Source organism: Panthera pardus, unplaced genomic scaffold (assembly GCF_024362965.1).
Source record: "Panthera pardus isolate Hobbes unplaced genomic scaffold, ASM2436296v1 HiC_scaffold_12, whole genome shotgun sequence".
Taxonomy (NCBI): Eukaryota; Metazoa; Chordata; class Mammalia; order Carnivora; family Felidae; genus Panthera; species Panthera pardus.
Window position 1 is genome coordinate 96,375,365 of NW_026526677.1, and position 25,492 is coordinate 96,400,856.

General features: G+C 48.6%; 1 protein-coding gene across 2 annotated transcripts in view; it reads right to left on the reverse strand.

Annotated features, from left to right (window-relative positions):
* SORL1 (sortilin related receptor 1) overlaps nt 1-25,492 on the reverse strand; it is a 172,679-nt gene that overhangs the window by 122,359 nt on the left and 24,828 nt on the right. For both annotated transcript variants that reach the window (XM_053900357.1, XM_019468850.2), the window contains exons 4-6: nt 17,961-18,122; nt 15,650-15,717; nt 10,104-10,284 (exon numbers count right to left, since the gene is read on the reverse strand). In XM_053900357.1, coding sequence (XP_053756332.1) covers nt 10,104-10,284; nt 15,650-15,717; nt 17,961-18,122 — 411 coding nt within the window. The remainder of the gene's footprint in view (nt 1-10,103; nt 10,285-15,649; nt 15,718-17,960; nt 18,123-25,492) is intronic.

Genomic DNA, 25,492 nt, shown 5'->3' on the forward strand with positions numbered 1-25,492 from the left:
TATTAATATACATGAATACACAAATGTCAGTGAAACACACACTTTTATTTTATGCTTTATGTTTTACTACTTCCTACTGTGGTTATACCTTAGAAAGGAGCCACTTTTCTCAGTGACACCAGGGCCCATCATCAGGTAAGCGTTCTTTTTTTTTTTTTTTTAATGTTTATTTAATTTTGAGAGAGAGGGAGACAGAGAGCGAGTGGGGGAGGGGCAGAGAGAGAGGGAGACACAGAATCTGAAGCAGGCTCCAGGCTCTGAGCCGTCAGCACAGAGCTCGACGCGGGGCTCAAACCCACGAAGTGTGAGATCATGACCTGAGCCGAAGTCGGACACTTAACCGACTGAGCCACCCAGGTGCCCCCGGTAAGCGTTCTTAATGCCAGCTGTTGGTCAGCAGGAGAATTGGGAACTCATACCAAGCCCAGTCTTACTCCATAAATGCAGTAAGTCACAGAATACAAAGGTCACAAGAAACCTCAAAACACATCTGTCCCACTTCCTTCTGGGACCATGATGATTCCTAAGCCTGGACATTCCGGCTTGCTCCTCAGGTCCTCTTAAGGAGTTACCGTAATACTTTCCTGCCACCAAGAAACACATTAACAATGAAACTGTGGCACACTATGGATTATCAGATAGATGATCTAATACTTTCCTTAATGAACCACGGGTTTCTGTGGTTGTTGAGTTTCTCTTTACCACAATTGTAGAAGTAAAACGTGCTCCTGAGAAAGAAATAGCCAACAGTACAGCCGGATAGAAGGTAAAATGCAGACACTCTCCCTCCCCTCACTCTCTCCTCCTACTCTGCTCCCCAGGGTACCCAGTGGTAACGGGCTCTCATGGGTGCTTACAGAAGTATTCTGTGCCATCATGCCTGAAAGCATATTTATATAGTGACAGACCCGGCGACACTTACCCAACACCCATGATTCCTTTCTCCTTAGCACCAGGACCTTGACTGCCACCCCAAATAAACCACTAGGGTTCTCTGCCTTGTGCGTAATCTCATGTGGCCATGTGACTGTGTGCTAATCGATGGGTATAAACAGAAATGTGGTATTGGCTTTCTCGGAAGGCTGCTTAAAGGGATGGAATCAGCTGGAAGCGGTCTTACTTTGGCCTTTCTACCTGTCCTCACTCTTCCTAACTCCCATAAAGACTTAAAGGCTACTACAGATGTCTCGGACCAAGAGGGAACCTTGAGAATGGAAATCATTAGCCAGGTTGGTGAAAAAGGAAGAGAGAGGGCTGGGTCCCCCATGACAGCAGGGCACCGACATACCAGCCTTAGATTGCCAACCTCGAGGCAGCACTGATGCGAGAAAAAGAAGCCTCTGTCTTCATTAAGCCACTTTCATTTCTAGTCTGTTACCAGTATCCAAACACAATGCAAACTGGATACATGCAATTTTATTTTCTATATACAGAGTAGATAGTGATAAAAATACTGCTATGCAATTCAACTTTTTTTCGTTAACAGAGGCTCTTAGACATCTTCCATTTAACAGCTCACGGGCACTGGTGTTATCTCCAGAAGTACTTTTCGGTGACTATGCTTGTATATATTCCCTTTTTCAGAACTACATAAGAATATATGTAGGATGCCATTCTTAAAGCTCCTAGGTCAAAATTTTCATTTTTGACGGAAGAAATAGCCTTCCTGAAAAGCCCACAGTTAACGCATCTCCCAACACAAACACTTTCACCAGCATCCGAGGTTACTTAAATGTTTCAACTTATTGCCAATATTATAGGGTCTGAGAATTTACGATGATTTTTTTTCACTTAGTGTTTTCATTCTGACAAGGAAAAATAAATGTGTATCTGAATAATCTGAATTTCAGAGGGCACACTTGCATTCATGTTTGAGATTAGGTCAAGAGCAAAAAAAGGAGGGGTGCCTCGGCAGCTCAGTCGGTTAAACGTCCGACGTTGGCTCAGGTCATGATCTCGTGGTTTGTGGGTTCGAGCCCCGCGTTGGGCTCTGTGCTGACAGCTCAGAGCCTGGAGCCTGCTTTGGATTCTGTATCTCCCTCTCTTTCTGCTCCTCCCCCACTCGTTCTCTCTCTCTCAAAAATGAATAAACATTTAAAAAAAAGCAAAAAAAGGAAATGAGACATCAAGGAGAAAAGAGCAAGAAAAGATCTAAATAAATGATGCATTCTTGCTGAGTAAGGGCCAAAGGATGTCACAGTGAGCTATTCAATTCACAGTTTCACAGAGAAAAGTGGCCAGAGAATGAGGGACCCCAAGGCACATGATGGACACCAATTCAGAAGCTCTCGGGCTACAGCATTTACGGCCACCTTCTCCTTCGGAGCAGTAACAAAGTTTCAGGGAAACATCATCGTCCGCGTTAATGTTGTTTATCCTGAAATATTTACAGATAAGAGTTTATATATATTTTATACATATAGTTAAGATTTGCTTTAAAATATTCCAAGACACCCATGAAAAGAGATTAGCAAATGTAATAAAGCAAACATCGCAAAATATAAATAATACTAAGGCCGAATGACGGCACCTGCGGAGGAGATCCTATCGGTATAAACTGTTCTTTCGTGCACATTTGAACACGCCCACAATTATAAAAAGTTTCACGAAGCTAATATTCATCAGAAGCACGTCCGGCACGTCAGAGGAAGAACTCTCAAACTCCGCTCGTGTCTGAAAGGCAGCAGGAACGCTGACAGAAAACTCTCCACGTCAACTTTCTCAGAGTTCTAAAAATTAAATAAAGGCTCACCAAAACACAAGGGGCACTTACTCAAGAAGCGTGACTGAAGCACAGCGATAGAGACGACTTCATGGCCTCAGTCCCGTCCCCTTCTCTCTCGCTCTGTGGTAGCCGTGGAAACCTAACTGTGAAAACCAGCAGCCTAGCGGTCCCCGGAGAGCACAGACGCACAGACTACTCCCATGGCTTGCTTCAAAACTGCATCCCCAGGCCTTCTGTTCATATCACCTGACTCCGCTCGCTGCACAAACACACCTACAGCCAGGTCATTTACGGAAAACAGTGACAACTGGCAAAGGTTTAACATCACAGCTGCTGGACCACTCAGAGCTACCGAAAGGCTAACTAAAAAGCGTGGAAGGAAAACCGGGGGAAGCAGATGCCTGTAAGAGGCTCTGATAAGGTGTGAAATATCCCAGGGCATCTACGAGTTCACACACATGCATCTACGAGCTGTATGATGAGGGTTGAAGCGAAAAGGGCCTGATCTCTCGCGGCTGGCTAGTAACTTCGGGCTCTACGGGAACAGGAACCGAAGGCTAAGGCAGAGTTGTAGATGGCACTGAGAGCAGGCCCCCAACCCATGCTCAGTGGCCCTTAGCAAAAGCTACCAGAAAGTTCAAAGTATTTAAGAAAATCTCTAGCGGCGCCTCAGTGGCTCAGCTGGTTATGTGTCCGACTCTTGATTTCGGCTCAGGTAACGATTTCACAGTTGGTGAGTTCGAGCCCTGCATCGGGCTCTGCCCTGACAGTGCTGAGCCTGCTTGGAATTCTCTCTCTCCCTCTCTCTCTCTCTCTGCCCCTCCCCTGCTCATTATCTCTCTCTCAAAAATAAATAAACATTAAAAAAATCTCTATTCAATCATTAGCAGATCGCTAAACCTAATTATCAAACATTTCATAGACCTCCACAATGAAAAATACAAACACTACAAAATGAATGCAGGGAACTCACAAACAAAACAAAGATAGGCAACAATAACAATACCAAAAGGCAACAACAAAAAAATCCTGCCTTGAGGGGCTGCCACATTATATCATCTAAAATGTCTTACTTTCAACCAAAAAAATGACAAGACAAGCAAATAGCAAAGTATGGCCCATACACACACACACACACACACACACACACACAACAGTCAGTGAAAACCATTCCTGAGGAAGGCCAGATATTGGATTTAGAGACAAAAATTTAAATCCTTATTATAAATAAGTTCAAAAAAATGAAAGGAGGTACGCGTGGGTGGCTTAGTCAGTTCAGCATCCGACACAGGTTTCGGCACAGGTTCATGAGCTCAAGTCCTGCAATGGGCTCCATGCTGACATTGTGAAGCCTGCTTGGGATTCTCTCTCACCCTCTCTCTCTGCCCCTCCCCTGCTTGCTCTGCCTTTCTCTCAAAAATACATAGACTTAAAAAAAATTTTTTTTCACTGCTAGGAATTTATCCAAGGGATACAGGAGTGCTGACGCATAGGGGCACTTATACCCCAATGTTTATAGCAGCACTCTCAACAATAGCCAAATGATGGAAAGAGCCTAAATGTCCATCAACCGGCAAATGGATAAAGAAGATGTGGTTAATATATACCATGGAATACTACTTGGCAATAAGAATGAAATCGTGCCATTTGCAACAAGGTGGATGGAACTGAAGGGTATTATGCTAAGTGAAATAAGTCATTCAGAGAAAAACAGATACCATATGTCTTCACTCATATGTGGATCTTGAGAAACTTAACAGAGGGCCATGGGGGAGGGGAAGAGGAAAAAATAGTTTCAAACAGAGAGGGAGGGAGGCAAACCATAAGAGATTCTTGGATACTGAGAACAAACTGAGGGTTGATGTAGGGTAGGGGAGAGGGGAAAGTGGGTGATAGGCATGGAGGAGGGCACTGTTGGGATACACACGGGACATTGTATGGAAACCAATTTGATAATAAATTATATTAAAATTTTTTTTTTAAATTAAAGGGAACCATGTCACAAAACTCAAAGGAAAGTATGAGAACACTATCTCACCAAAGAAAGAATATCCATAGAGATATAGAAATTATATAAATGGAAATTCTTGAGTGGAAAAGTACAATGACTCACAAGAAAAAAAATTCCCCAGAGGGGCTCAACAAGAGATCTGAACTGGCAATGAACCTAAAAACACATGAATTCTGATCATCCTCAATAAACCCAGCTGAAATCTGACAATATTATACTAGGAAAGAAAACAGTTACCAAAGATCACATAGGAGAAGATTCTCTTTACACAAAATGTCCAGAACAGGCGGGGCGCCCAGTGGCTCAGTCGATTATGCACCCGACTCTTGGTTTCATGAATTCGAGCTTCAGGCTTTCCAGGGAACCTGGTCGGAGTTCTCCACCCTCCCCCACTCGCGCTGTCTCTCTCAAATAAATAAAAATAAAACTTAAAAAAAAAAGTTCAGAACAGGCAATTCTCTACGGCAGGAAATTGATATGTGGCTGCCAGAGGCTGGGAGGCAAGGAGAAAAGAATGGGGGTAAGAGGGTGATGAAACTGTTCTGGAATCAGGTAACAATAAGCATTACCCAGCCTTGTGAATATACTGACAACCTGTATACTTTAAAAGGGGGAATCTGGGGCGCCTGGGTGGCTCAGTTGGTTAAGTGTCCGACTTCGGCTCAGGTCATGATCTCACAGTTCGTGAGTTTGAGTCCCGCGTCGGGCTCTGTGCTGACAGCTCAGAGCCTGGAGCCTGCTTCAGATTCTGTGCCTCCCTCTCTCTGACCCTCCCCCGTTCATGCTCTGTCTCTCTCTGTCTCAAAAATAAATAAACGTTAAAAAAAAAAATTTTAAAAAAATTAGTTAAAACACAAAAAAAATAAAATAAAAAAATAAAAAAATGAAAGGGGGAATTTATGGCATAGAATTATATCTCAATAAAGGTGTTATAAAAATTAACTTTAAACTTCTTGGTATTATAGTTTTATTTACAATCTGTAAATGTGTTTGGGTTTTACTGCTGCGCTTAAGTTATAAGCATTAAGTGCTTATACCTAGCGTTATGTTTACGCGCACTGAAGTAATGTTATGATTAAAATAATTTGTCGATAGCTTGGTTTCGGACAGTCATCCTAAAATTCACGCCGCAACTATGGTCAGCTAACTTCTCATAGAGAAGCCCACAATCCTGAGACAATTCCTAAGTTTTCTCATTATCTCTATCATCCTTAGAGACTTTAAATTAGCATAATGAGCATTAGAAACTGGTTTTCAATAGCGAAATTAGTGGTTGGTCGGTCAGAATAGCAGAAGTACAAATGAGCCGTCTTGGGAGATCAGCAGCATGCAAGGTATTTGAATTGGCGATAATATCCTAAAGATATATATACGTTGGCATGAACAGGACATAACAATTTAAGGAGGCCCGTAACCTAAACTTTTAGGGGTAATGCCTATGACTTATCAAGCTAGAGGATTCCAGTTGCCTGATGCCAACTCAAAGGGTAACAGAATCTTGCCTCCACAACAAGGGTCAGTTTTCTGTAAAGATCCATAGAGAAATATTTTAGACTTTGTGTGCCATCCTGCCTCCATGCAACTATTCAATTCTGCCACTGTAACATGGAAGCAGTGACAGACAACATGGGGGCAAATGCAATACCTGTTTCAATAAAACTTTATTGACAAAAACAAGGGAAGGGCCATAGTTTGCCAATCCCTGCTCTAGAACATTGTGTCTGCATCACCTGTAAGAACAGAGGAAATACCATCAAGCCCATACAGAGTGGGTCTTTGCTTACTGATACACATTTGTGCCAGAAAGGTCTGAACCTGGCTTGGACCACGGTGAGCTGGTGGTGAACCTACAGAGGAGCAGCTAGCTGTCACCCACCTCCCACATTCTGGCAACTGTCGATATCTACCGGCAAGAACCTAACAGCTACAGATTGCCAAGTTAACAAACCGAAGTTGGTTTGCAGAAGTATCTCGATGCTGCTTTAACGGCCTATCATTGTGAGGTGGACTATGAAGACAAGTAAGTGAACTTTGTGCCAAAAAACAAGGAATAAAAATTAAACTTAGGTTAAAAAAGATATGAAAGGAGGGGCACCTGGGCGGCTCAGTCGGTTAAGCGTCCGACTCTTGGTTTCAGCTCAGCTCACGATCTCACGGTTTCCTGAACTGGAACCCCACATCGGGCTCTGCGCTGACAGCACAGAGCCTGCTTGGGATTTTCTCTCTCTCCCTCTCTCCCTGCCCCTCCCCTGCTCACACTGTCTCTCTCTCAAAAATAAATGAAAAAATAAAATAAATACGTAAACTATAAAAACACATACATCAAAGGCCATCAGACCAAAAGCACATATGACGTAAGATCCAGGCCAACAGGGCACCAGCGGATGCTGAAGAGTCAGATACCAGCTTCAGTCCAGAATCCAGATGGCTGTCCCCACGTGTTCTAAAAAGCTAACTGGCAGAGAATTGTAATCATTCATGGTACTGGAGAAAAGCAAGAGAGTTAATCATCCGAGACCAATTTTCTGTGGTTTTCCAATTAGCTCCGTGATTTGATTTGAATCAATTTAATATTAAGGTCACTCAGAATTCCCCACACCCAGGCAGCCCGAGTGCTAAGTACACCCCAGATAAGAAGTTATACTTGCAGACCTCAACACTCCCACTGATAGGGTTATCCAACCAAGTCCAATGTTGTTTATCCTCGTGGCTCAACAGTCTAATGTAATAAGAACGAAGGAATTCAAAGGGAGAAAACACTCATTTTATCATCCACTGCCAGTTGTGTTTCTTCCCTCATCAACCCATCCAATCTACAATGTTCCTTGGACAACAGAATGGACTATTATCGAAAGCATCTGCAGACAGAAGGCCTCAGGGAAGAGCTTCTCGAATGTTGGAGATTCTTCGGCAGCCTAGGAATGCTCAGAAAATAATGCATTTGGGTCCGGCCATCTGCATTTGGAATACGTGCCCCTGTGTGACGGTGCTGTGCGTGCTCCTAAGACCGCCATTTGAGAAACGCTTCCATGGGGTGGCCGACCTCATCTGCCCCTGACCTAGAGCCTCGAGCTAACACCACTGACCTCGGAACCTGGTGGCTCACCATCAAGCCATGCAGAGAGCTGAGAGTTGACAATGAAAATACCGATCATTTAACACCCCCTACCCCACCAAAAATAATCTACTGGCCTATACTTTCTAAACTAGACAGGCGAAGATGTCATTCATTCAACTATTGTACGCTTGCTCTGGATCAAGCACCGAGCAGCATGCTGGGTACTACATCAGTGATGAACAAAACAGACATGGCCTCTCATCTGACCACTGGCCAGGACCAACAGTAAACTTGCTGCCAGCAGTCTGCAAAGCAGCTATGTCGAGAGAGAACAGACATAGTTGTTAGGTCCGCGTGGAGGGCACAGAAAGTTCCAGCTGGGATATAACTTCAGCTCTTGGGTGTGAGATCCAGAAATAATAGGGGTGAGAGGGACGTAAAATAGCGCTCCACCTCAGCCCCAACTCGGTCAATAGAAGGAAATTAAAATCATATAAATAAATTCAGGCCCAAGGAACTCACACAGGAAAGATCCAGGAGCCCTGAAAAACTGGGAACAATCCGGGACCTCAGGAGGGCTAAGAACATGTCACAAGGAATCGATTCTCAGGCCTGGTTTCTCACCCTGAGCTCCCCTCACCACACCTCTGCCCAGGACAATCCAAGGGTGCCTGCCTAGTGGCCACTGTGCATGTGTGAGAGAAAGTGACAGGCAAGGCAGGAAAGGAAGGACCAGCAAGTGACCCAATGCAAACAGCTTGACAGAAGAAAAACTGCCATAATTTTAGTGGTTTTGCAGGGGCGCCTGGGTGGCTCAGTCAGTGAAGCATCCGACTTTGGCTCAGGTCATGATCTCACACTCTGTGAGTTCGAGCCCCGCGTCGGGCTCTGGGCTGACAGCTCAGAGCCAGGAGCCTGCCTTGGATTCTGTGTCTCCCTCTCTCTCTGTCCCTCCCCTGCTTGCACTGTCTCTGTCTCTCAAAAAAATGAATAAGTGTTTAAAAACATAAAAATAAAACCATTTTGCAAAGTAGGTAATGGGGACTCTATCTTGCCTCTAGCCACCCACATCTTCTCACCTCAACCTTTACTCTCTGCTTTCCTTGCGGGGGATGTCCTCTCTCCACCCCGGAGTCCTCCCAAGGTGGGGTGGCCTGCTTCTGCCTGGCCAGCTACCGATCATACAAGTAAGTGAGAACCTGGAGGAGAATATTACACCTGATCTTAGTCCCTAAGGTCAAGTGTGATGGAAAGGAAAGCGCCTGCCAGCGGCCATGGTCAGAGCCTGAGGTCAAGGAGGGAATGGCCGCCATTGAGAAAATAAGTTTATTGCACTCCAGAAAGAGCAGCCCAGCCTGCTCTGGGTCAGGGCAGGTTCTTCCTTTACACAAGGGCAGTACGGTTGCAACCTACAATTTGACACAATGGCAAAGCAAGCCCTGTTAAATAATCAACTCTGCCTTTAAATGAGCAAGCCCTCCATTCCAGCATCTGGCTCCATCCAACACATCAAATCAAGGGGACGGTTTTCCCAAAGGCTGAGAAGTTAAGCTACTTACTGACAGCTGGAAGCTTAATCACTGCTTTTCTTCGAGCATTAACTCCCACTAGCCAGTGACTACACATTCTATTAGCCATGGAAATTAACATGTGTCCAGAATTCCCAAAGACATCACCCTAATGTGAAAGGAATCAGGCAGCGAGATGAAAGAAAATCACCACTGAGCCCCACCTCTCCTTTCTGTGTTCTTTTAATTGGGATGTCAAAGAAACGTGTGTTTAGGTTTGTGTTTGTTTTTTTTTTAATTTTTTAACTGTTTGTTTATTTTTGAGAGAGAGAGAGAAAGAGAGAGACAGAACGTGAGTGTGGGAGGGGCAGAGAGTGGGAGACACAGAATCCGAAGCAGGCTCCAGGCTCTGAGCTGTCAGCACAGAGCCCGACGCGGAGCTTGAAGTCATGAACCGCGAGATCATGACCTGAGCCTAAGTCGGATGCTTAACCGACTGAGCCACCCAGGAGCCCCATCAAAGAAGCACGTGTTTCACAAGGAGGCTTTGCTACCAGGAGACATATTCCAAGGCCCCACAGACACCCTGAGTGGTTGTCTAAGCGTCTCCACCTCCTCCAGCCTCCCGGGACCGTCCAAGCCCCACGGGAAGGTTCATCTACGTCCAGTGCCCCTCAGTCGAGCTCCCGTGGGCGCCCCAATCCAGTCCCTGCTTGCGTAAACTCACCTGCTGTATCACAGCATGCCAAACCTCAGAAAGGAAACTCAAAGGGACTTTATTCCTTAGTGCCTGCAACTTACCACCACCTTGGTAGCAAACATGTACTTGTCCCGGAGCTGAAAGTCTCTCACTTCCTCCAGGATCACTTCCTGGTTCTCCCGGGACTGGAAGAAGTCTGTACTTCGGAACACCGTGGAGTAGCCAGAGGGCTCGTGCCGCTCGACGTAGATGGTGTTCGGCTTGTCATAGGGATCAACACCCCTAGAGGAAAAAAAGAGTAGTTGCTACCATCACCACATTTAACCGTTGGACAAATGGAGGTTCTTCTGTGCAGACAGCCAACGGGAGTTGAAGGGCATGAAGGTGGGGTCTACCCAGGATACTCTTTTGTCAAGTTTCTCACTGGTCTCTTTCAGGCGCCCTGGGTTGGGTTCCAGGCAAGCCTCGGCCATGCTTGAGAAGAATGAAAACAAGAAAAAGTAAAAGGCGGGCTATTTCGGAATCAATAAAGCAATGGACTGCTCGAGGCTGTCAGTGAGTTTCTGGCCCCAAGTTATGAGCCCCAGAGAACGAAAGACTGTGTGTCCCCAGGACGGTACGTGCTCAGAAGAACAGCTCTAGAAGAAACCACCTGACGCACCAGTGAGTCTAGCCTTGCTAACGGACCCTGCCCTCTCTGTTTCTGTCCATCCTGTGCTGTCGTCACCCGTCCATGCAATCGGGAATCATCCAACCAGTGCAAAGTCACGTTCCGTGAGGGTCCTTCACAAACTCTTTCCCACGCGTACCGATCTCGCCGAGGTCCTTCAGAAACACAGAGCTCACTGCTCCCCCACTCCCCATGCTCTGTCAACAGAGCACCCCTCTGCAGGGATGCTCCCTGCATGCACTCTGATCTGCACTTCGAAATCCTATTCATCTTCTGAGGTCAAGTTCAAGGCACCTCTTCCAGGAAGCCCTCCCCCCCAAAGCTCTCCACCCTTCTCCCAACCCAGGCAATGTATCTGCGCAGTGTTCAATTTCAAGCCTTTCGTATGAATTTTATCTGAGTTTCAAACAAAGGTACAAAGCTGCTTTGGGTGGGTGGATTTTGGAATCACTCTCGTGACTTGACACAGTGGTGCCTTTTATTCACTGTAATCTATTGTTCACCATAACGTGTCTGAGCCTCCTAGAGAAAGTACAGATGCTTTAAAGGCCACGTCTTAGATTTCTTTTTGTCCTACAGGGCTCCCAGCTGACCTGAACCTTGCTGCATGGAACCTGTAGACCACGGTACAAAGGCTATTTAAAAACTGTAACGCTGACTAGATCAAACTCCCTCGAGAAGAATCTCTGAACCGGGGTCCCCCCCCCCCGCCCCAAATAAGGCCCCAAACAATAGCTGGAAGGACGATGAATCTGCCCCAGGTTTCCTAACTCTCCCAAGACCCCAGGCCAGGCAGACCATTCAACATGTGGGGGAAATAACTAGAAGAACAGGGAGGAGAGCTTCACAGGGAGGACACAGTGATGACCAAGGAAAGGCAGGACTCGCTTCTGTACCTGTCTTTGCACAGGGCCATATTCACAATGGCTCTCAGGATAATGAAGTCTCTGATATAGACTTCCTTCAGAGACGAACTGTCAAGAGTATGTGCTCCAAGAAAGAAAAAAAGAGGGGCGCCTGGGTGGCTCAGTCGGTTAAGCGTCCGACTTCGGCTCAGGTCACGATCTCACTGTCCGTGGGTTCGAGCCCCGCGTCGGGCTCTTGTGCTGACCGCTCGGAGCCTGGAGCCTGTTTCAGATTCTGTGTCTCCCTCTCTCTCTGACCCTCCCCCGTTCATGCTCTGTCTCTCTCTGTCTCAAAAATAAATAAATGTTAAAAAAAAAAAAAGAAAGCAAGCAAGCAAGCAGGGAAGAGGAAGGGAGGAAGGAGGAGATAAGCAAGAGAAAAAAACAGAAGACTTGACTTTGGCCCCACAATCCAGAGTCTCAGCAGGGCACTGGAGAAGCCAGCAGCCTTGGTCCCAATGTGGGATCATCAGACGCTCTGCTCTGGGTGCGTATGTGTGGGGGTGCTGTGGCATGTTCTCTGTGCTTTTCCACAATTAGAAGTACTGATTAAAGTACTTCCTCTACCCTAGAGGATATGCAAATTAAAACAAAGCTGCTAGATATTTTTAAAAAGGCAGAGAGGAAGGGACCTTGACTCAGATTATTTTGAGACAGAGCTCACCTCTATTATTCTTTCCTAAACAAAGGCAGCAGGCAGTATCTAGAGAGAGAAAGAGCTGGGACTCTTCTCCCAATTCTCTTTCACAATCCATACTTGGACCTCCCGTTTCCGAAAGGCAGGCCACCTACAAGCTTCCGCTCCTTTGCCTTCCACTACTTCCGGTTCTCTTTGCCCTCACTGGAATGAAAATGCAGAGGCTTGCTCCCATCTGTGAGCGCGGTCACCTGGCCTCACCCGGCCTCACGGAACACCGGTTCGTGATGCTTTACTGGGAACCTCTGAGTCCCTCCCCCATAGCCCTCCCACTGTCCTGTCTTGCCCGTCTCCAGCTCTGGATTACATAGATCATTGGTCTTCCTGACTCTTGCTGCTCCCAGGCTGCCACGCGTTATTGAACAAATGTATGCCATTATTCGCAGAGAGGTCAGATTACGCTCTCACGTATTATGGGAAATCCTAGGGGGAAATCCTCCAAATAGCCTGAAATTCCCTGACACCAGACGTGTAATTATCTAAAATAAGATAAGCCGGTCCTTTCCCCTAAGATATCTGCGTATCTGCACGGAGGCAAAAGGTACAACATACAAATTCCCAAGCGTGAAGTTCCTTTATTTGGTCTTCCTGCTGGTTTGCCCTCTTGATATACGGTTACCTAAACAGATCAAAGGGCAATGTGTCCCTGTAAAACTCAAGCAAAGCAGGGGCGCCTGGGTGGCTCAGTGAGTTAAGTGTCCGACTCTCAATTTCGGCTCAGGTCATGATCTCACAGTTTGTGAGTTCGAGCCCCACATCAGGCACCATGCTGGCAGTGTGGAGCCTGCTTGGGATTTTTTTCTCTCTCCCTCTATCTCTGCCCTGCTCGCTCTTTCTCTCTCTCTCCCTCTCTCTCAACATAAGTAAATAAACCTAAATAAATAAATAAAAATAAAACTCAAAGAAAGCTCTAGTGGTATTCCTGGGGTAGAGGTTATACTCGGATAAGACTGTGGTTACAAGTTCACTGAGACGCCACAACCGCTACCCAAGGAAAATAACGAAAGGACCAGAAACAGCTGCCCTCTTTGAAAAGGAAGTCCAGGGGCGCCTGAAGATACTCGGCTGGGAGACCCCTCCTTCCGTCTTGACGGACCTCCTTCGCCAAGGAAGCAATACCAACTCCAAGACATTCCTCTTCAAATAAGGAGCTAACGGAAGCACAAACAGTATGTGCCACTCTGCGTTTAGCGATAACTAACACTACGTGGAAAGGTCAAAAGAGAAATGATAAACCAAGAATTATAAATACAAATGAACATACATGTGTGATATGTCATTTCACAAGACTAACCTTAAATATGTAAAGAGCACCTGGAAATCAATAAAAAGACTAACCGATCAATAGAAAAAGAGCAAAGGGCATGAACAGACACGCCGTCATAAGAAAAAGAAATAAAAATGACTCTTGACCAGGTTAAAAGATGTTCAAACTCATTCACAATAAAATGCAGACTAAGGGTAAGCATGTCTTACCTAACATACTGGCTGTGGAGAGAGGCACGTTTCTATGTGGTTGAGATGAGAGCAAAATTTGATACTCTCTATAGAAGATCTGGCAATCTCTACCAAAGTCACAATCTCAATGCTTTATTCACTGGGGATATAGCAGTCCACAAAATTGACCAAAGCCTCTGCCCTTGTGGAGCTTTTTTTCTATTGAGAGAAAGACAAATGATAAGCCTAAAAATCTTGGTAAATGCTACGCAAGAAAAGAATAGAGCAGGGTACAGACAATGACAGGAGAGGAGGTGCAGTTTTAGTAGGATCCTTAAGATAGGCCTCGTTTAGAAAGTGTTATGTGAACAGACTTGAATGAAGTAAGGGAGTAAGCAATACGTATATCTTGAATAAGAGCTGTCTAGGCAGGGAGGAAAGTAAGTGCAAAGGCCCTGTGGTAGGAACGTACTTGGTATTAACCTGAGAGAAACGTTGGTGCATATTAAAAGGTTCAACGCAGAGGGAGGAACAAGATCAGACCTGTTTTTAGGAAGATCAACCAGGCCATGTACTGAGAATTAACTGCAGAAGGACAGGAGTGGCAGCAGAAAGACCAGGTGGACAACTGATGAGTGACAGTGGTGGCCTGGAGTAAAGTAGCAGCCACATAGCAGATCCTGGATGTAAACCGAAGGAAGAGACGACAGGATTTCCTGGTAGGTGGGATGTGACACATGAAACACACATGAAATCAGTGACGACCCAAAGTTCTTGCCCTGTACAACTAGAAAGTGAAATGGGGAAGATTACAGGAGCAGCTGACTGGGGGCAGTGAAGGTCAAGTATCTATCTGGGAAGATTCAACTTTGAACCGGTGGAGTGACCCACTGACCCAGCACATCCTTCTCTGGGAATCTTTTCTGCACATTCGCCCACACGGGGACAAATCCGTGTATTCAAGGCTGCGTCCCGCATCCTGCAACTGTGAAAGATCAGGGACAAGTAGGACTAGAAACAATTGTACTTCTTGAAGGGTGGCTCTGTTGACTTCACTCTCCCTTCCCAAAACCCTGCAATGGCTCCACGACGCTTTCAGAATTCAGTCCGGGTTCCTTTACCAAGCACTGCAGATTCGGATACCCACATCCCTTCCCCCAAACTTCACCCGACATACGGTCCAAAAGTCAGACTCTGTGTTCTCCACCAGAGACCACAGTGTCTCATCTCTGCCTCGGGCCATTCTGTTCCTGCCTGGAATCCCAGCCCGCGCACCTCCACGCCCTCCGGCGACCTCCAGCCTGCCGCACACATCCTCAGTAAACAGCAAGCTTTTCTATGGAGCTGTGGCCTTCCCATCTGGAAAGGACTGTGTCCCTCCTCTGGCTTCTCCTGCTACGTCCATGACTTCTATGCTTCTTTCCAAACGTGTTCTGCGCACGAAACGTCTTTTCTTACCTCCTAAGCTGCAGTCTCCTTAGTAACTCTGGCCATAAATTATTCAACTTCTACCCTAAAGCATCTAGCATGTTTTATATTCAGCAGACGCCAAAAAAAAAAAAAAAAAAAAGTTATGAATGAACAAGTGAATGAATTTTCTATACAGAAAAATCCACACTTCTGTTATCATGCTCGAAGAGTGAAGGTCTTTAGAAATTCTAATCCATGCAAGTGCTTGGAGATTCCCCTGGGTCCCCTGATGGATTGAAAAATGCAAAAGCTCTGCCACTTTTCTCACAAATAGCCTTCCTTTCTCATCCCCCACCACCTCCCACACTGGGTGTATTATACTGGCACCTCTAATTCCCAGGTCTGGAGCGTGCATTTTCTGAACCACAGGCTTTGCATTTCAGGTGAGGGTAGGTGTGTCCTCCATGAAGGAGCCAGAACTCAAAAAAGGTGATTATGTAATTCTAACTCCTTCGATGGACGACTTACCAAGAAAAGGATTTCACGTGTTCCTGAATCAGGATCCAGGTCTGGCCAAAATCATCCGACTTCCATAGCTGTAAAGACCAAAAGGACAAGAAGGAATCAGGATCCAAGCAGCACCCACCACCTGAATGGCCTGGCCCTCAAACCCCACCTTAAATAACACTTTGGCTGTGAAGACAGGGACAGAGATCACCAGGGCCAGCTCGATTACTCCAAATACAAACAAGGGCAGGGAGGGAAGTTCCTCCCCATAGTTACTAAGACCTCAAGAGCTACAAGAAAAAAATGACTGGGGCTTATCTTCCATTTACAGATCATCAGAAATTACAGTTTACTCAAGACTAGCCCTCAGGTAGAGTAAAAACAAAAGGATTACACTCCATTCTTCCTGCTTAGGAAACAGTGTCCTTAAAAACCCGTAAGGGCTAAAATGAACAAATCAGGAGACTACAGATGCTGGAGAGGATGTGGAGAAACGGGAACCCTCTTGCACTGTTAGTGGGAATGCAAACTGGAAAACAGTGTGGAGGTTCCTCAAAAAACTAAAAATAGATCTACCCTATGACCCAGGAATAGCACTGCTAGGAATTTACCCAAGGGATACGGGAGTGCTGATGCATAGGGGCACTTGTACCCCAATGTTTATAGCAGCACTTTCAACAATAGCCACATTATGGAAAGAGCCTAAATGTCCATCAACTGATGAATGGATAAAGAAGTTGTGGCTTATATATACGATGGAATACTACTTGGCAATGAGAAAGAATGAAATCGTGCCATTTGCAGCAACATGGATGGAACTGGAAGGTATTCTGCTGAGTAAAATAAGTCAGGCAGAGGACAGGTATCATAGGTTTTCACTCATATGCGGATCTTGAGAAACTTAACAGAAGACCATAGGGGAAGGGAAGGGGGAAAAAAATAGTTACAAAGAGGGAGAGAGGGAGGAAAACCACAAGAGACTCTTAAATACAGAGAACAAACTGAGGGTTAATGGGGGGCGGAGAGGGGAAAGTGGGTGATGGGCAGTGAGGAGGGCACTTGTTAGGATGAGCACTGGGTGTTGCATGTAAGCCAATCTGACAACAAGTTATATTCATAGAAACAAACAAAGAAAACCATAAGGGGTCATGGTGACTAAAGGGGAACAGAGAGAACACCGGCTAGGCACAGAGGCAAAGAGCACCAAAGGGAAACACCTTGAACACAAAGGATACGGCCATGAGTAATTAACTTGCCGATCTTGATCTTTGCCAAAGCCCGTGAACTTCCAAACACCGGACCTGAGCCCCTCTGGCCCTAGTGACCATGTATTATGAAGCAGGGGCACCTGGGTGGCTCCATTGGTTATGCATCCGACTCTTGATCTCAGCTCTGGTCACGATCTCACAGATCGTGCCAGCAGAGCAGACCCTGCTTGGGATTCTCTCTCTTTTTCTCAAAATAAATAAATAAACTTAAAAAAAGAAGAAGAAAAAGCTGCAGCAGCAGCAGGGGACCACAAAAAAAACAATAATCCACCTATACTGGTAAACTGACCCAGCCTTACTTAGGTTACTCCCTAAGGCAAGTAAGTGTAAACAGATCATGTTTTCGTTAAACAACCAGCAAAGAAAGAGAAAGGTTCCAAGGTTCCTCTGAGCAAAGCCATTCAACAGTCATCATTAATCCAAACCCACAGGGTCTACAGGCTTCACAGGATTAGACCAGACCAATGCTGTCGATTTGGCAAGTTTCAACCTTGAGATATAAATCCTACAGGGGCTCTCTCCCCATCTTGCTTTCCTTCAAATCCAGGTTCAAGGAGGAAAAAACACACACATTTATATTTGCATATGCATATGCACGCACACGCACGAAGAGGAAAAATTTTAAATTTAATGGTCATTTCAATTAAATGGTACAAAATCAGTGTGTTTACAGTAGAGGATGGGAAAGGTAGAACAGAAATTCACTAAGGGGTCCCAGCAGAGCTCAGACTCCACACTTCTTTAGCTGGCTCTCTCTGGTTAATTTCTAGAGCTTCGATTTACCCCCCAAACCCACAAAGGTGCATCTACACCAAGAAAGGCACAATGTTTAACAGGGCCTGCCAAGTGCTTGGCGTCACCCCCTGGCCGGGATGCATTCTGAAAGTGCCAGGGAGATCTAGTTTTCCTTAGCCATGGGAAGTGAAATAATAGCTACAAAGGCTAAGCTTGGGGGAGGAGGGAGGGAGGGGCCGGGGGAGGTCACTCAGAGGCCACACGATCCACACGGGCAGAGCAGAAAACTCGAGAAGCCCCACCTGACTATGTTCCAGAAGCTCCCTTACCTGCTTGTTGGGGTGAGACCTGTCAAAGCCCAGGAGAAGGTTGGAGGCCTTGCTATGCAGCAGGAGGTCGGCGGCCCGGAATGGGATGGAAAAGCCTTGGAGGGTGTTGCAGAAGTCAAACGTGATCCAGAGGTACTGGGCATAAGCATCTGCAAAGATGTACTGCAAGAGGAAAAAAAAAAAAAGGCAAGTTCAGAGCAGACCTGGCCAGGGCCACCCACAGCCCCGCTTCTCACAGCGCGTGCGGTGCTGGGGGCCTGTGGGGCCTCCGTGCGGCTTCCTCGCCATCCCCGGGCCAGGAGATGCCGGTGCTTGCCAAGCAAGGCTCAGGGAAGGAAGGGGTGCGGCACGGGCTGGGACAGAGCCAAAGACTGCTCTCCTTTAACCAGGTAACGGCGCGAGTCAAGCCTTCCTTTCTTTTCTCTCAGCTGACTTGGCCATTCTCCCTCTCTGGCAGGTCACTCGGTCACAATCGGAGGGTGGCTAGTGGCAGCAGGGACACAGAAGTCCTGCTCTTCAGACCTGCTGCACACAGACAGGACTGTTTCTACTACCCCTCCGTCCTCTGAGCAGCTACGGGGCATGTCTTCCCAGCAAAATCCCTAAAATCACACCCATCTAGGAAGATGAGCTTCTCCTTGACACGAGGCCAGGTGACAGGGCAGCTCGGAGGACCGTGCAGCCCGTGGGGCCGGCAGACTCACTGTGGGGCACGGCAGGAAACAGCCTGGGGGAGCAGGGGGCGGCACCCTATTTAGCCCCTGCACAAGCCGGACTGTAGAGTGACGGCCAACCCAAAGAGTTCTCGAGGGGAGGGGCGCCTGGGCGGCTCAGCCGGTCGAGGGTCCGACTTCGGCTCAGGTCGCGATCTCACGGTTCATGAGTTCGAGCCCCGCATCGGGCTCTGCACTGGTGGTGCGGAGCCTGCTTGGGATTCTCTCTCTCTCTCTTTCTCTCTCTGCCCCTTCCCCACTTGCACTCACTCACACTCCTCTCTCTCTCTCTCTCTCTCAAAATAAATAAAGAGTTCTCGAGGGGAAGCGACGGAGGCAATTCAACCTGACAAATGTGCGTTTAATGTTCACCACGGACCAGATGGTACGATGCCACGGTGAAAACACAGAATCCTTAGGGTCCGAAGTGGCAGAAAGAAAGACACGACCGTGGATAACTATAACTCGAGGGAAAATGCGATTCAGTGAGACACCATGGACAGAGTCCTACGAGGAGCGCAGAGCACAGATTCGTTCCAGTTCGGGAGACCAGAAAGGACTCCAGGGAAGAGCCGGCCCTTGTAAAAGGCGGGCAAGGCTTCCACAGGGAAAGAACATCCCGAGTCTGAGGCAGTTTGCGCTTGGGAACAAGGGCGGGCGGAAAAAAAAAGTACAGCACGGACTTGAGGGACTGAGGGAACGGATCACGAAGCACAGAAGGTGACAGGCCTTGAACGCACAGGAGAGATCTGAAGGAAAGCCTCCCTGCTCCCACAAGGGCAAGGGCGGCTCAGAGGGTCACCGTGAACCGGAGGAAGAGGGACCCAGCTCCTCGGGCGCCAGCCAGTCCCCGAAATCAACAACCCAAAGGAATCCATTCAAGCACACGTCCCCTAATTGGCTGCATCTGACCCAGATCAATCTTCTGTTCAGAATCCTCTTGGTGCTAACAGCTCAGGCACGTCCTAATGCTCTGCATTCGCTTGCACGCTGCTCCTGCTCCTTTCCCTTTGGCTTTTCCCTCCCCAATTCCCAAGAACACGCTCTATGTGTTTTTGTTTCCTCCACAGCATCTAATGCAAAACTCCAAAGTCTGCAGGAGCCTAATTAAATCTAACCAGAGCGGCCAGTAAACGTTTTGAAACCAAAAACTACCATAAGCAAATGCAATGTTGTGAAAACAGTCATGATCCTAAGAGGACCATCATGATTTCTGGCACGAAGGCGTTCCCTAGAAGTAACAGAGCCCATCTTCCTGCTCCGAAACCATCTTGGTTCCTAAGGTAGGGAGTGTTCTCGGTTTGAAAAGATTTCTGGGGCACCTGGGTGGCTTGGTTGGTTGAGCATCCGACTCCTGGTTTTGGCTCAGGTCATGATCTCATGGTTTCGCGAGTTGGAGCCCTGCATCGGGCTCTGTGCTGACAGCACCGAGCCTGCTTGGGATTCTCTCTCTCTCTCTCTCTCTCTCTCTCTCTCTCTCTGCCCCTCCCCTGTTCACGCTAGCTCTGTCTCTCTCAAACATAAACTTTCAAAAACTAAAATATGATATAAAAATAAATAAAAAGACTCCTCTAGAAATCTACTCCATGGCTTCGACAGGTGTCCCATTTAAAAAATCTAAAGATCACATTCCCAGTCAGGGAGCTTATTATCGTTCCTGATAATAGCTAAATGCGGCAAGAACAGGGATGCCTGGCTGGTGCACGTGGTGCAGTCAGGGCCGTGAGTTCGAGCCCCACGTGGGGCACGGAGTTTACTCTAAACAAACAGTCCAACAAAAGGTGTCAGGAGCGCTCAGCGTGCGCCAGGCACTGAGTTGCAAACGTGCGCCTGCCTTACCAAATTCCATCCTTCTGGTGCTCACGGCAAGTCAGGGCTTTAGCCATGAGTGTCATCTCCTTTACTGACGAGGACACTGAAGCGCAGAGAAGTTCACTGGCCAAGGTGACCCAGGAGGCAGCATCTACATCGGTGTCTGGCTGGTTCAGAGCCCGTCCCTGAACAGTCCAGCCACCAAGCCTTTCCTCTCCTGCTCCAACAGAGGCAGCATTTCCTGAATTTAATGCCGAGGTCGCACACTGTTCCCCGGGGCTCACTCCTGCGCCTCCTCTCTTACTCTGCTCCTCAAGCTTTTGCGGGCAGCTCCCTTCCCCCGCCCCGTGGCAACGCTGAATCATGCCACGCCTGCACGCCCCACACCCGACCACCCCATCCTTGACTCCCCTCCTCTGGCACGATCAGGCGTGTGGTGACCTTTAATCTACGGTCTCACCCTGACTGCTGCCCTCCTCGGCATCTCCCCTCTAACGCGCCGAGGTATTTCGCCGGGTCCAAAGCCGAGCCCTCCCACACCTTCCGGCCACGTCCCCCGCTCTATGCGTGCGACCCCGTCCCCCGGCCCCAGTTCTCACCATTACGGATGGCACTCCGCTGCCTTCCCTCGGCCCCCACTCCCAATCAGCCACCCAGCCGGCCACGTTTTCCTTTTTACACTCTCCGCTCTCCTTTTTTTTTTATCCCCGGTGCTGCCAAGCGTGGCCCACTTCCTACGGGTGGAGCCCACGAGCAAACCAGTGCCGGGCACTGGGTTTTGGTCCTTCTCTTGCCTTCTGGGGCTTGGCAGGGTGCGAAACGCTCAGCGGGTGATTCGAGGCCTGGCTGAGCAACTGGGCAACTTCATGCCTGTATTACCACGACGGTTCCCTTCCCGGCCCCTCTCTGATCTTTCCCCTTCTAATGCATCCCGCATGTTGCCAGGACACACATTTCCCTATAAGACACTATTTACAGCAAGCCCCCTCACTCAGACCCTGCTATGGCTCCCTACTGTCCTCAAGGCCAAAAGCCAACACGACCATCTTCAGATGAGCACCTGCCCGATACCCCAAAGCACCGCGGTGCAAACGCTCCACCCCTGAGAAGTGAATCTCCCCACCGCCTGCACAGAAACCACATACGCCGGCCCCTTGAAGTCTCGGCCCGTGGCCTGTTCCCCGTCTTGGACTCCCGCCAGCTCCACGGAGATACTGGAATCATGCCTGTCCTCGAAGCTCCATTTCCAACCCCAAGTACCCCGTGAGGCCTTTACTTCCCTGATCCAACCTCGCTGACTCCCCGGCCCCACGCACACCCGTGGGTTCCAGCCGGCGCTCGGGCACGTGTGGCTTCACGTGGTTACGTAACCGTGCTGCGTGTGCACGTGATAGGAAGTACAGCACATCCTACTCTGCCTTTGGTCCCCAGCCTGCCTGGCTGTCAAATCTGCCCGAGGCCAGCCCCACAGATCTGCCAGAAGAGCTGACCTGACCTACTAAGTGCTTCCTGGGCGATGTGATTTCAGGAGTGTCCTCACGTATCCCCACCTTCGCCACCCTGTCGGCAGTCACCGAATATTCAGCTCTTGGCTTACAACTATGTTTCTTCGTGGAGTGCCTGGGTGATTCAGGCAGTGAAGCATCCAGATCTTGGTTTGGGCTCAGGTCGTGATCTCACGGTTCGTGAGTTCGAGCCCCGTGTCGGACTCCACGCTGACACGCGCAGAGCCTGCTTGGGATTCATTCTCTCTCTCTCTCTCTCTCTCTCTCTGTCCTCTCTCTCTCAAAATAAACTCTTTTTGAAAAATGTATTAAAATACCTATGTTTCCTCTTTAAAGTACAAAGAGTCTAGAAACATAAACTACAGAAGGGGCGCCTGGGTGACTCCGTCAGATAAGCATCTGACTCTTGATTTTGGCCCGGGTCACAATCTGACGGTTTGCGAGTTCAAGGCCTGCATCAGGCTCCTTGCAGACAGTGTGGAGCCTGCTTGGGATTCTCTCTCTCCCTCTCTCTCTGCACCTCCTCTGCTCTCTCTCGCTCTCTCACTTTAAACTGAAAAAGAAAAAAAAGCTACAGAATTCACCTCCATGTTAGCACAAGTGATTCTCTCCAGTTCTGAGGGGAGGAACCAAGAGCACAAAGACAGGACAAAGGGCACACAGGAGGCAATGAAGGAACATAATTCCGGAAGGGAAAGAGAGAGGACCAGCTCTCGAGGCTGGGAAGCCTGGCTGCACACTCGGGGGCCTTTTGTAAGGAGCCCCAGGCGTATGCAGACACTGCGTGGCTGACCTCAGGGGCACTGTGAGGCCAGCAGCACTGGCGGGTGGCCAGGGCTGTGCACTGCTTCAGGGAGGCAGCACACAAGGCTGAGAAGAAGGAAGTGGGGCTGTTGGCAGGTACAAAAATAGACCCAAACACTCACATGACCCCCAGAGCCATTCCATCTCCATCGTGAAGCAAAACCACTGGACCACAGCTGCTCGCCTACCCAGCACCTCCTTTCCCTTTGCACAGTTACACAGCCCCTCGGGCTTCCACGTGGCCCTTGTGTGACATCCTCACCTTTCCAGGCAGCTGCTGATGGTCATTTCAACCATTTCAAACCATACTCCTTGACAGCCCCCCTGACATCTTCACCCAGGGGACGTGCCTGGGCCCCGCAACCAGGACTTAACAGTAAGGCACCCGGCCTGTGTGATTTTTCTCAGGAAGTGGTGGGGCTGGTGGGGCAATCTGCCTTCCAAGGGACAAAGGCAAAAGTAACGGAAGTAACGGGCACAACGAGAGTCACGGTTTCCTTCCTGAGAAGTCTGGGGAGGGGTGACCACCTTCTTTGGGGAACTAGAAACTCAGCAGAGAATGCTGTGTCTCCAACCCACTCAGTCTGCTCCAGGCTCGGCCTCCACCTGTCACCAGGTTCTCCAAGAAGGCGGTTCCTCTTCTGTTTCCCCACCAACTGCAAAGCACGTCCCTCTCTCCCGCGAGAAACCCAAGATGTAGCACCTTCCAGGGAGGGGGCACCCAGGCCGCGGGCATGCCCCGTCCCCCCGGCACCTCAAGCTCCCTGACAACCACCCCTGGAGTTCTCTTCCCGCTCGCCCCAGCGCCCCGGTCCCTGCCCTGCTCCCTCTTCAGACCTGTTGCTTCAAAGGCCCCTCTTCCTCCTGCACCAAACCATCTTCGCGAGCCCAGAACATCATCCTTCCTGTCTTCTGACTACTGAGACGTGCATGCGGGCCTGGCAGCCACTCGCCACAACCCATGACAAGCAGGAAGGAAGTCAGAACCTGCTTGCGGACCTCTGTGCCCTTGCAGTGGGAGGTGAGGAGGGGGGCAGAGAGAGCTGAAAAGGAAGATTCCAGAGGGACAGCAGGGTGGTTCCAAGGCCACAACTGCAGTGAGAGTTAGCTCTGGGGCAATGTGTAAAAAGTCACGGTAACAGGCACAACCTGACAAAGTGAGTAATCTGAGTTATTTGATTCCCAGAGGCAAGGGGGGGCATACGGATCTCTCCGTGGGAGATGTGGCACAGCCAGCAAGCTGGACCCTGGGGCAGGGTTCCTCACCTCACGGGAGTCAAGCCCTGGGGGCAGCGGGGCCCATCCAACTGTGGGAGCCCCGAATACCAGGGCTGCCTGGCCAAGTGCAGTGGGGAGTGTGGTGCAAAGGGCCGGCAATCTTGTCTTCGGAGCCACTTCCCTCCAGCACCTCTTCCTTGTTTCTCATTGCGGAGGGAGTTAGGGAAGAGGTGAGTTTGTTCCTAACTGCTGCTTTTCTTCAAGATCAGGCAGGACTGATAGGAACCACGACGTACCAGTAATAATTATTTTCGTTTAAAAAAAAAAAAATAGGGGTGCCTGGGTGGCTCAGTCGGTTGAGTGTCCGACTTCAGCTCAGGTCATGATCTCACGGTCCGTGAGTTCGAGCCCCGCGTCGGGCTCTGTGCTGACAGCTCAGAGCCTGGAGCCTGTTTCCGATTCTGTGTCTCCCTCTCTCTGACCCTCCCCCGTTCATGCTCTGTCTCTCTCTGTCTCAAAAATAAATAAACGTTAAAAAAAAAAAATTAAAAAAAAATGTTTTTAGGGGCGCCTGAGTAGCCCCGCAGGTTAAGCGTCTGACTTTGGCTCAGGTCATGATCTCGCGGTTCATGAGTTCGAACCCCGCGTCAGAAAGCTCAGAGCCTACTTCAGACTCTGGCTCCCTCTTTCTCTGCGCCTCCCCACCCCCTCTAAAAAATAAATAAACGTTAAAAAAATTTGTTTTTGCATTGTTTCTATACCCATTAGTAAACAGCTGCTTCCTTGAAACCCAGGAGTGGTCCCTCCTAAGGACCAGTGGCCTGGACCCTTCCCCAGGACCTGTCCACAATCCAGCAACTAAAAGGTTAATGCCTGGCCCAGCAGCGTGGCCTTCAGGACCCAGCTCCCTCCAGACTGGGTCTGTTCTGATTGGTCAGTGCCATACCAGTGGCTAAATATTTTGAATACAGGCAATGGGAGAAGCCAGCGCTGGGGGGTGGGCAGGGAGGAGGTGTAACCTGGCCGAGATGCCTGTGGATCTTGTTCCTTTCTGGATGCCCAAAAAAGCAGCAGCTATGCTTACCTCAGAGGTTTCTGAGCATCCTTAGAAGCAGTGGTCTTAACTCTGGAAGTGAGCTAGGACTCACCAGGGTGGGGAAGAAAGCAATCAAATACACCTTAACCCTGCAGGCTGCCTGATTCCTGTCCTCCCCGCCTCTGCAGCCGCCTCTCTGGGACCCGGGACAATCTCAAATCGATGCTCCCTCCAAATCTAATTGCCTGGGGTTCTGCTGCAGAAACAAAGCCCCAGGCCAGCCAGCTGGGAAAACAAATCAGGAGGCACAGCAGGTCTGCAGCCTTGGTTTTCTTTTCTCCACTGGTGCAGGTTTGGGGGGAGGGAGGGGCGCACATGGGTAACGCGTTTGCCACCTGTGAGTAGGGCAGCTCATTAGCTGGCAGATTTTCTGTGCATTAGCCC